Below are 12,500 nucleotides of genomic sequence, written 5' to 3' on the forward strand. Positions count from 1 at the left end.
GCCATGTAATTCCCCACAAATAAAAAAAAAAATCCTATGGCTACATGTTGGCAAAGCTCTGTTGGTGTTTTCAAGTTATTTTAGTGGCGTTTAGCTAACGCACACAGTGCCACTTTTGTGCATTAGCATTTTTAAGGTGACAAAGGGGACATTGGCGACTTCCACCTGACCTAATATAGCATTTATATATTCACAGAGATACAGCTTAGCTTGATCTATTGTCAAGATGTCTTTTCTCTCCACATCTGCCTATCTGGCCATCTCCTCGTTTCATTCAATAAAAAAAGGTGGCGAGTGAAAAGCCAAGGTTATATTTAAATATGGACACAGGCCCTGCTATATCTTTTATCTCAAATGAATATTAGCCTCATTGGTTCTCCTTGAAGCATATAGCTGTCACGGCTGAACTGGGACAAAGAGACACACACACACACACACACACACACACACACACACACACACACTCTATCACATCTCTGAATAACAACCTCACATTTATCTTGATGTCAACACAAAGCAGCTGGGCGTTAAAACCATATGCTGACAAAATATTCAGAAATACTGTATAATACACATTGCTTTCATGGTTGTCGATGCCCGTTCGAGTAGACTACTGTATGTACAATATAGTGAGCAATAACTGGATGTCCGTGTGCAACTCTGTCCTCTCGGTGGCCTTGTCTCATTGACTTATGGCGGTGTTTGTTTGTGTTTGGTGTGCACATGCTCACTGTATATGTGACTGGGGTCAATACAGGGCCTGTTTGCACACGTGACGGTCAAGAGGTTATTGGGCCAGTTCGCTGCAGTGTCGTCCCTCTCTGAAATACATGGAGATGGAAAAACAATAAACAAATTGATTACAAATTCATTACAACTGTTCGGTTTCCCAACGCAAATCCTAAAATGGGTGATGTGTGGTCAGCGTAGTCTTTTACAAAGAAGGTTTTGCAAGCTCTTGAATTTATCATTGTGCACGCTGGCAGTTGCTCCCTAGAGACTAAGAGGGAACTTATTTTCTTTACTTGATAAACTAGATTAGAGCTCTTAAATCTGCGTTGTCCCAAACTAAAAGGTTTACGGTGAGTTAACATTTATATGCAGTGCGAGAGAAGTTTGGTATCCCTGCTGAAACACGGCAGCCTTGGGACCGCTGTGTCTCTTTCATACAGATGCTTAAATGGTCACGTTCACACATACACATGGTGTCAATTACATTGTCATCATTGCCAATATACGCACTCTGCTTTTCACTCTTTCATCTGCTGATGGATTTGATCGGAACAGACTGGCAGACGACACACACACACAGACGTAAATGTAGATAGAGACATTGATTAAAGGCATACACACATTTTGTGAAGCTTAATCCCTGCATGTAAACATTCATACACATTTCATTCTTATGTACATAAACATGTGCATTCATGTTGCTCTGATTTGGATGAAATTAACTCATGGGCGCGCGTGCGCACGCACACACACACACACACACACAAGCAGACACTCGCAGAGCCAGCTGCAGTGAGGTCGTCTTTTATCTGGACCATGTGGGCCATCTGGAGCCAATTAATACAGCCCCTAAGGTACAGACTCTGGATCAGTGCTCTTCTCCTCACACAATAACCTTTACCATGGGGGGGGGGCAAAAAGTCTGACTCGAGTACAGCCTCATACCAACATCCACCAAACCGTGGGACACACTGTGGACGAGCTTAAGATATGCTTTACAGATTTTTTTATAATGCAATTATTCAAACTGTATATTCTTTGCTTTTGTCGATGTATTGTTTTTGTCAGTATATGAAAATGAAATACAGAGACTAATTGTTTAGCTGTTTTATTTTTTATTTCTTTTGGCCTGGCACACTTTCATACTTCTTCATCAAAGCTTGCTTTTTTTTGCTCTCTTTCTTTATTGCTATTTGTCTTTTCTTGATCTCATTCTCTTCATAGTGATTTGCGTGGAGTTTTTTTTGGAATAGATTCAATTACGATGTGCAATTATTTTCCAATTAATACTCTATGGCTTGTAAAGAACTTCACAGTATTAAGTTCAGCAGAGTGCTTTAAAAGTCAGAGGACACATTTGCACAAATCAACACGGGGACTACTAGCTCATGTTCCACTTGGCGGCCTGATCCGAATATCAGATTACAGTGGCACAGCAAAGGTCTGAAACCAAACCACACAGCGACTGACACACATAACAGCCCAGGCTCAAGTGTGGGGGGCCAGGCCATCGTATACAAGGGACACAGTGTAGTATATGACCCTAGGAGCACAGACACACACGTCATTAAATGCACTCTCACATTATTCTATCCACTAATTCACTGAAGGGTTTAATTTTGAGGCTATCTTTGCTAAACATGGAAAAGTAGAATATGGCTTTAAATGCCCATATAATCAAATTAATTGGCTTCACATTAGATTGAAACCTGAGTATCAGGCTTCATGTCTAACTTTAGAATCAGACACAGGATTTGTATTTGGTGTTGGTTACTTGTTTCAAGCTAGATTTTGCTCAGTGACAATTTTGTTTTCTCAAGCTTGAGCAATTACAACAGAGTCGCCCATAACATGCTGTTAAGTTCAAACCTCTTTGTTTTGTCCCCTCGCTTGTATTTGTACACATTGGACTCCATTTATCAATATTTAATGAACATAAAGATTTGAAAGATGCTGAGCCAGAAGCTTATTCAATAGATCAAACGTGCATGTGAGTCTGCTTTTTCAACTACCGGTCCCGCCTAATTGGCATCGAAAGTATTTTTCTTTGCATCTATTATATGCATTTAAATCACAAATGAGTTTGATATGCTGTTTAATAAATCAGCTGTTGTCGGGTCTAAATACACACACGTGCTGAGTCATCTAGTTTCTCGCACTCTGCACCCTGCCGATGTGCCTCGCCTCCCAGTAAACTGGGTTTCAGGAGCCAGCTGGGGTTGGAAGTTTCTATATGTGATGCTCTTCTCCCACACTGACATTTATTGACTTATTGACTGAGTGTGAAGGATAAGTTCTGTTTTTGCTGGCTTCCCCGCTGGGAGAAGTCCGAGATCAGGGTCAGTTACCGATCAAGTGCGTAGATGGTGTCAGTTGCTCGGATGCTTCGCCAACGCCCTCGTAGCATAAAAAGAGATGACCACAGTTCCGTAGTTTCCATGGAAACGGCCATCGCTGGAAAGGTGTTGATAAGATGGAGGCTGAAGAGGGGGAGCTAGACGGCTTTTTGATTGACAGAGTCCGTGTGCATGAGTGTGATCTATGTCAACTGTTCACAACTGTGCTGCCTTGAGCACACGGTGGTCTGGCTTTGGCTGAGTGAAATACATTAAAGAAACTGTAGCTCATCTTTCCCTCTGTCCCTGTGTCTCTTCGTCACCACCTCCTTCCCATTTTTCATTTGATGTGTTAGAGGGAAATCACAAATGGCCCTTTATCCTCTCTCCCTTTCTTCTTCCTTCTTTTCCCCGGGATTGCCGGCTGACAGGATTGTCATATTTTCTCACTGTCTCTCCCGGAGATAATCAATGCCCTATACAGCTACGGTGGCATGTGTAATATTACACATTAGAGCAGCTCCTTTTGAAGGGGATGGCTGGGGGATAGCAGGAAGGGATGGAGGGAGGAAGGGATGGATGAAAGGAGGATTAGAAAGGGATGAATGGGGACATCCTGCTGTAATCTCTTTTGCTTTTCTTCCACTTTCGGATCTCCGTTTTCTCTTTACCCCGACCTGCATCACTCCAGACCTCCACTTATTCTCCTTCAATCAGGGGAATCAGTCTAATTTTAATCACGTAAGCTTCACTTACCTGCCATGGCAGTGCGCCGATGAGTGTATATTCTACAGCTCAACACGCTTGGGAACATGTTGTACCCTGGCTGACACACTCACTCCCACACCGGCAGCCCTCCTCTGGGCAGACAGAGGGCTAAGTCAGAGGCTCATGTTAACACTGAGCCCATAGCACAGTGGCAGCCCAAGTCATGTCATTGCAAATTGTTCCCATGCTGATTTCTCATTATTTACATGGTCCTTTGGACACTGAGACGTGTGTGTGTGTGTGTGTGTGTGTGTGTGTGTGTGTGTGTGTGTGTGTGTGTGTGTGTGTGTGTGTGTGTGTGTGTGTGTGTGTGTGTGTGTGTGTGTGTGTGTGTGTGTGTGTGTGTGTGTGTGTGTGTGTGTGTGTGTGTGTGTCTGGGCTATACTCGAGTCTTTCTCATGCATGCGTGACCGCCTCCTCAGCATTGACATATATCGGCAAAACTTTGGGGACGATCCATAATTTCAGAGGAGTCTGGACAAATTTGTTAAATATGTGTTACTATAATTGTTTCGATGCTCTAATTTCCTGATGCACTTAATGGTGATAAAAACAGCAATTCTGTTTTGCCACCCGGGCACAGTTTACAAGGAGGCGAGCTCTCTGTCATATTTATAGTAAGTTCTTGTTACCCAATTGGCAGTTTTCGTAATGTAAGGTGATGGGGTTTTATTTATCCGTTCGTCCGCCTGTGGATTCACTGCCAGACCCTTCATTATCACACCATCAGTGAAGCAGATCTGTTTTATTACCTTTTTATTAGCCTCATCTTTGCTGTTAGCATGCCAAAGGAGAAAGAAGATGACAACTGATAATACATCGAGAAATGTACATAAAGATAATTTAGTCCAATTACTAGAGATTACCTCTAAGCAGAAATGTATTTTCAGTGATTGTCAGCCTGCCCCCCAGTACATCTCCCATGTTAGTTAATAGGTAACAGATAACAGAGGATCGTCCAAGGGAAACCTGAGGCCCACTAAAGAGGCTCTGGTTGACTGTCTAGACAGGATGCAGTAAGCGCATTGCTTTATTAGCTCATCTGTCTCTGTCCCCATTCTTTTGCACAGTTGCTTGTGCTTTGTTCCTGTTGTCAAACTGTCTGTTTTTCGTGTCAGTTCCCACTCACTCACTTTTTTATTTTTTAGCACTTAAATAGGATCCTATTTGTCTAATGCCGGAGCAATAAAACTATCCAGAGTTTAGCTTACCAAAGAGGCTTTTATGGAGAGAGCTCCATCTCTGCTTACTATTTCGAAAGTGTTCACGACACAGCTGAGCTTAGTCTCCATGGCTCCCCCATTTGCGCTATTAAATTGCACACCATTAAATTCACAGGATGGTGAGACGGGTTTGGGCGGCTGCACATTTGAACCGTGCATTAGCATTGCAACAGTTATGCAGCCGCGCACACATACAGGTGTTCACGCATGACCACAGCAAAGTCTATGCAAAAGCGTTGTCGTGCATTGAGACATTCTTATCAATATGAAATGACTTAATATATTGGTGTTATAAAAATAAAGATTTTTGTGTGTATGACAAACAGTTGTTCCTTTAAGATCCATTAAACTCTAAAAAAGCACGCATACAGTAGATGAACACTGAGGCTGAAAGCTTTTCCTTCTTTTTTCCTGCTTTTGGCTGGAAGTTGTTTCAACTTTTATTGTAACTTTCAGATATTTAGCTTATAGAACAAATTGAACATGGGCATTTTGAATTTCCATATAGTGTTATGGGAATTGTGTGTGTATGCCTGTGTCGAAACGCCAAAATGGACGTGGTGGCATGTTTGTGGTTGAAGTTACTGAACTCTGGTTGCAGAGTTGTACTGTGTGTCCTGTTCCTTCCCCTCTTCATCACCTGTCTTCTTCTCACACATTATATCTTTCCCAGTCTTGCAGTCACGCAAACCTCCCTGCTCCCTGCTTCCAGCGTCCATCTGCACATCCGCCCTTCTCTCCATCACTTCATCCCACTGTGTTGCTTTTGGCCTCATCCCTCTCTGTACTGCCGTTTCCCTAGTGGAGTTTTATTATGGTGTGTGTGATGAGGTCAAAGACAGACTTGAATGTGGGTAGGCAGGGGTATAAGTATGGTTTGTGTCTTTGCACGTGTGCTCATGTGGAAGTGTTTGCATTTGTTTGTGACCCACCAGTCCAGCGACAACAAATACCAGCCCAGTGGATGCGGACGTGTGAAACGAGGAGAAGGATGATTGTGCTTTACCTCACACCTTGCTCATCCTTTGTCTCTCTGGCTGTTTGTCACACTCTTCTTCTGTGACAACGTTTTCATATTGGGTACGATTGATTCGTGCCGTGCCCCCGTACGATTGCCCCCTCTCTCCACTCCCCCCCCGCCTCTCAGCTTTCACATAAATAATGCCGCTCCGTACTAGAGTACACCCGCGCCATCATCAATGTGCCATTTGTTTATGTTGGTGCTACGGTTTGGAAAAGCGCTACCCGATCGCAAGATCCTGTAAGCCCATGCAAACTATTGTTTATATTTTGGAGATGAGAACAAACCTCTTGCCTTCCGTCCTGTGTTATCACTCATGGACGTGCAGTTCAGAGGATGAGATCGTGCCGCCTTCTTGCTCCGTCCCTTTTTTTCTCTCCACATTTTGCAAATAAATCCCGGCTGTGTGTGAAGTGACACCTTTCCTCATTGTGGTGTTTTGCCGAATGAATTGTCATGTTCTTTGTTCTGTAATACCAGGGGAAACCCGTACATCCTAGATTTTAAGTGAGTGCTGAAATAAGGCAACGCTATAATATCTTCTATCAGTAAAATGAGTGATTAAAATTTTTGCTGCCGCATTTATTTGGAGGCTAAAAGTCTATTTTTTGTATGCAGAGACAAAATTCCTTTAACGATGAGTGTAGTGGATGTTTTGGAGACTCAAAATCAAAGCCACTTAGATTTGTGTAAATGCGGATCACTTTTGTGTACTATTGAATTCTGACCGCAGTCACAGGCTTTTGTTTATGGATTGTTTGGTTGTAAACAAACTGGGCGTGTGCAAACAGCTGTTTGTTCAGTTTTCTCACACCTCACATCAAATGCAGCGCTTTGGCAATGTGCGTGCAATCATCTCTCAATTTCTCACATATTGAGCTTACACCCATGTCGCGGTGGGAAATCGACACGTTTTGACACCACACTGTTCTCTGATTGAAGTGTAATCGGAGCTCTGCACCAAATGCATTGTGGGTGTTCTCCAGACATGATCCTATCTTTCCTTACTTTAATCGGGTCCACGGCAAATTGACAAATAATACCAGGATATCACATTGCTTCTATCATAGCTCTCTGTCCTTCTCACACACACACACACACACACACACACACACACACACACACTGCAGCACTAATCGATTGAGGCCACTTGCTGGTTCATGTGGCCCCTGGTTGTCTAGGTGTGTGTGTGTGTGTGTGTGTGTGTGTGTGTGTGTGTGTGTGTGTGTGTGTGTGTGTGTGTGTGTGTGTGTGTGTGTGTGTGTGTGTGTGTGTGTGTGTGTGTCTGTCTGTGTGTGTGTGTGCGCAGTTTTACCTGTCATGTGGGGACATATTGCCATTATGGGGGGTACCCGCATTCTGTTTGAAGACAAAATGCACGTCCCCATAACGTAAATCATTACATTTTAGGGTAAAGACTTGGTTTAAGGTTAAGATAAGGTTAGGTTTGGGTTAAGGGTTAGGCATGGGTCTAAATGTTAAGTGTGTGAGAGTTAGTGTCCACATCCAGATGTGTCGTGAGGGTGGTGTGACAGGTAAGGTCCATCGCTTTCTCTCAGACACCCACTTCTTTAATATTCTCCTCCTTCCCTGGCCTCCACTGACACACACTGTGAAATAAAGAGACAAAAGAGACAAGCAGAGAGAAAAATGAGAGCGACATCTCAAAGGCTTTGTGCACCACAGAGGATAATAAGGGCAACTAAGAGGAAAAAGTAGAAAATATAATGGTGGAAAGGTGAGAAGGAAGTAAAAAGAGAGAGCGATACAAAGAGATGAAGGAACTTGATGTCTGGCAGCCTAATTATCTTTCACTCAGTGTTTTCAACTGCAACTACATATGTGTGTGTTTTTGTGTAATTTACTCAGGTAAATACACTCATTTACATGCACAAACAGCCAAACACTCACTGAATGACCATGTGAGCTGGGGAGTGTGCTTGTATCTGCATAGACTCACACCTAACACCTCTCTGAAGGAATGTTCAAATGCTCGTACACTAAGGTCATCAATTCTTCACTACGGGGTAATTGTTTCAGCGATCCGCTCCACAGTGAGACAATGGCTGCCGGGCCACGTTAATGAAAACGATGAGACAGTACGTGTGTTTGTGCATGTAAAAAAGCAAAAGTGTGATTTTAATCGGCCGCATACTACTTTGTATTCTGCTGAGATAGATGGGGATGAATGATATCATCACTACCTACCGGGTGTACAATACTGCGACTCCACTGCTAATGTAGGGGTATCTGCGTGTGATGATTTTTCCCAATGTATGATTGTATTTGATTGTTTGAAATCAATGTGATTTATCTTACATACGTTCTGTAGTGCATATTTCTTTGTGTGAACATAAAATCTGATAAAATGTATTAACTTTCCTATTATCTTGGGCGGCCATGGCTGTCTCTTCATCGTGGTGGCCCACCGGTGTGGAGTAGACACTCTTGTGTTTTAGCTGTAATCAAATAATACATATCAGTTACTTACTCTCCCCTTTCTCTCTTTTTTGTTTTCCTCTCAGACCTCGTCTCCAGGCCCAGAGGAAGTTTGCCCAGTCGCAGCCCAACTCGCCCAGCACTACACCCGTCAAGGTGGCCGACCCAGGCATCCTGAACACCGCCCTGGCCACTGTGCCCTCAACGTCCCTGTCATCGCTCTCCTCATCATCCCTTTCCTTGTCCGTTCAGGACCTGTCCAGACGCAAGCCCAAGACGGAGGACTTCCTCACCTTCCTTTGCCTCAGAGGTAAGACGCGGCAGAACGGAGCAGATGAAGGCATAATTACATGCAGACCCACAATCCAGCGGTCGGCACACTGGGATGTTTGTTGAGCGAGGAAGCCTTGCGGTTATGTCTTGCTTTAACATTACAGCTTTTTCAATGTGCGCCCAGGACACGGGTTTCTGCTAGAAAGCCAAACTACATATTGATTCTGAGGCTGGACAGTTTGCTACTGTTTGGCTGTCTTTGGAGAGGCCTGCACTATATAAGCCTCTGGTTGCAAGCTAATGAACACACCCAGCATTTCCAAGACCTGTCAAATAGTATATGCAGTCCAGTGCTGAGATGGATTGTCTCATATGACGATCTAAAGGGAAACCTGAACTTTTGATTAAACATATTTTAGACACTCATGCACATAAAGACGCATACACAAGCAATTCTAGAGTTTTGTTAAGTCAGATTTTGATCCCCCCTCCACTCTCTCTCACACACACACACACACACACACACACACACACACACACACACACACACACACACACACATAACAGCACTCACATACTGCAAATAACTATGTACTTGCCCAGAGCTAAGATTATCCTGCATTTCATCAGCTTACACATCTCCCCCTCCTACCTTTCAACAACTATCCGTCTCTTTAACACCCTGCCTATCACCCTCTACCACAGCAGCTGTTAGTGCATATAGTACTCGCACAGTCACAGGCCCCACACTACAAACACTACACAGGTTCATCGACACTATGTAGCACCTTCTATGTCAAGTGAACTGGAAAAGTCATGGCAGAGTAATTAGCAGCAGATTAAGGTGTGTGTGTGTGTGTGTGTGTGTGTGTGTGTGTGTGTGTGTGTGTGTGTGTGTGTGTGTGTGTGTGTGTGTGTGTGTGTGTGTGTGTGTGTGTGTGTGTGTGTGTGTGTGTGTGTTTTATAGAAACAGACATCATGTATGCTTTCTAAATTCTCTTTATAGATAATTCATTGTTTGCTCCTAGTTTCTCCCTGTGCTGATTTTACATGGTAAAATAGATGTTTTGAACAACCCCATTCTCTAGTTTATGTCCTTTATATAGGTAGACTTGTACATAAGATGTAAGCTCAATGACCCTTCACAGGACACTTCAATTAATCATTAGCTCTACCTCACATTCATGGCCGTCTCAAATAACCCTCTTAAAAGGGCGAGGGAGTGACGCATTCAAGGCCTGAATAATAAAAAAAAGTTTAGGGCCATTTTTTTTTTTTTTTTTTTTTTCAAACAACCTTGGTCGTGACTTCTCTTTGCTATCTTCATTTCATCCTTTGTTAAATATCTCACTCTCCTTTTTCTTAAACATGTCCTCACAGCCAGAATTAACTCATTTGGAAGACAAAACCCCCTCGCTTCAGATTAATTTGCTGTTATCATCATTAACCTCTGCCCGTCTTACAAAGTAGGCTAAAGACTCAGGAGAGTCGAATTTAGATTCAAATCTGTTGGGACGTGACGGCTATACGTTGCTGTTCTGACGACAATGCTCCCTTTATGGAACGCCATTTTAACCTTACAGGGCTCATTCAAGAACGCATAATTGGAGGTTGCTAAAATCGACTGAAGCCTTTGGTGAGATGGGCTTTGATTTGCATATATAGGCCAGGATGGTACATAGGCTAATGATATAATGTGCCATATACTTTGAAGTTGATATTATTCTGGGCTCTGGGTGCTAAACTAACCTCCAGCCTTCCATGTGGAGCGGTAAACTAATGAGGTGTAGGTGGCTGGTCCTGACTCAGTTTTGCTGCTTTTTTCTTTATAATTAAGGTTAGGAATAAGCTGATTTTTTCTCTCTCTCTCTCTCTCTCTCTCTCTCTCTCTCTCTCTCTCTCTCTCTCTCTCTCTCTCTCTCTCTCTCTCTCTCTCTCTCTCTCTCTCTCTCTCTGTGCGTGCGTGCGTGCGTGCGTGCGTGCGTGCGTGCGTGCGTGCGCGCTGCTGTACTTTACTGCCCTGCTATTGCTAATTTTAGAGCTAGGCTGCAAAGCTAACGATTGAATGGTTTTCCACGGGGCTTTTTCCACTCTGCCACTCCCTGCTTTACTGTTGTATTTATAGATCCAGTTTAACTGTGTGTGTGTGTGTGTGTGTGTACTAAGTAACTATCCATGCTGCGAGGATGACATTTTCCTGTGCGGGCTTCTTTTGCTCTGTTTTTCCCCTTGGCCTCTCATGTGACCCATATGCAGGGACCCTTACCAAGAGAAGGACACGGGAGAATGTCAGCCGAGCCCTTGAGGTTGTGTGTCAGTGGGTGTGTGTGTGTGGAAGCGTGTGCCTGAGTGCAAACCAAATGCTCACCCACTGATGTCCTGCTTATCTTCTGTGTCTCCCGCCATCGTGTGCGTTAGTGTGGGTCTGTGTGTGTGTTTCTGCACACACGCAGCATCCAGGGTGTGTGATGAGACACAGCCTACGAGGACAACCGTGTTAGCTTGGTTAATCTTCTCAAAGGGACTCAAGTCTTTGATATCCTCTGAAACCCCAAATCCCCTTTAAGATCTTGATACATGTCTCTCTGGTGATCTGGCCACCACAAACATTAGGCTGCTTCATGTCTGCTACCAAAATGCCTCTGACAGGATCTCGAGCTATATTATGGAAATCTCCAATCCATTATCTCCCTAATTCTTTCTTTTCAATTTGATTTTCAATCTTATTTTTTGGAAGTAATAATGGTACATTTAGCAACATTTCTACCCTAAAACCCTATCAGTGGTGATTCCTGGGATCTGACCCAGGTCAAATGTTCACAATGTTTATACACTCTCTCACACACACACACACACACACACACACACACACACACACACACACACACACACACCCCGCTGCAGTGTTTGCTTTTCTTATCTGGTAAACAATACGCATTCACCCCAAAAGGCTTTTATCATGACTCATTCTGACAGCTATACATAAAAGCAGTTAAAACGTGAAGGTTTTGAAGCAGTAAAGTGAGCAACAAAAAAAAAGAACTCTTGTGTCACTCCGTATTGTGAAATCACACCTTAAAGGGCCAGTTCATCCCAAAATCAGAAACACATATTTTTCCATTGAGCAGCTTCATGTAGGAACTGTGGTTGAAAGAAAATAGTTCCTCATGAAACTCACAAAAGGTCTGTGGATTATCTTGAGTAACCGGGTCATTATTTCTGGAAAGAGAGATTGCAGTTTGAGTTTTTCAAATGTATTTTCTTTTTTTTTCTTTGAGCACCACAAGCCGAGTGCTGTATAGTCCCATTATATTAGAGAGAAAGCATACATTACTAGAGGTGATATCTCCAAAACTAGGCAACTTGCACCAAAACAATCTAGATTGATAAATAGCTCTACAGTTAGGAGGAAAAATATGCATTTTTGATTTTGCGGTGAACTGTCCCTTTAAGTCATGATGTCAAAATACAGAGTGAAACGAGAGTTCAGCTTTCACAACAGTTTATTTTTTTGTTGCTCACTTCACAGCTTTAAATCCTTCATGTTTTATCTGCTTTTATGTAGCTGTCAGAATGAGTTTTCCATCATTCTGCATGATACCAAGTTTGTAATAGACAACATTTTATTCTTTTGGGACTACCCCCCCCCCCCCCCCCCCCCTATAAATGAACTGGGTGGCTGCTGTATCAGAGGAAATAATTCTGATG

General features: G+C 43.1%; 1 protein-coding gene across 1 annotated transcript in view; it reads left to right on the forward strand.

The window, feature by feature from the left end:
• Positions 1 to 12,500, forward strand: part of jarid2b (jumonji and AT-rich interaction domain containing 2b) — a 98,622-nt gene that overhangs the window by 56,277 nt on the left and 29,845 nt on the right. The window contains 1 exon segment of the mRNA XM_068728511.1: positions 8,606 to 8,829. Coding sequence (XP_068584612.1) covers positions 8,606 to 8,829 — 224 coding nt within the window.

The sequence above is a fragment of the Cebidichthys violaceus genome, unplaced genomic scaffold, assembly GCF_023349555.1.
Source record: "Cebidichthys violaceus isolate CVI_PGR_0920_01 unplaced genomic scaffold, fCebVio1.0.p SCAF_42, whole genome shotgun sequence".
Taxonomy (NCBI): Eukaryota; Metazoa; Chordata; class Actinopteri; order Perciformes; family Stichaeidae; genus Cebidichthys; species Cebidichthys violaceus.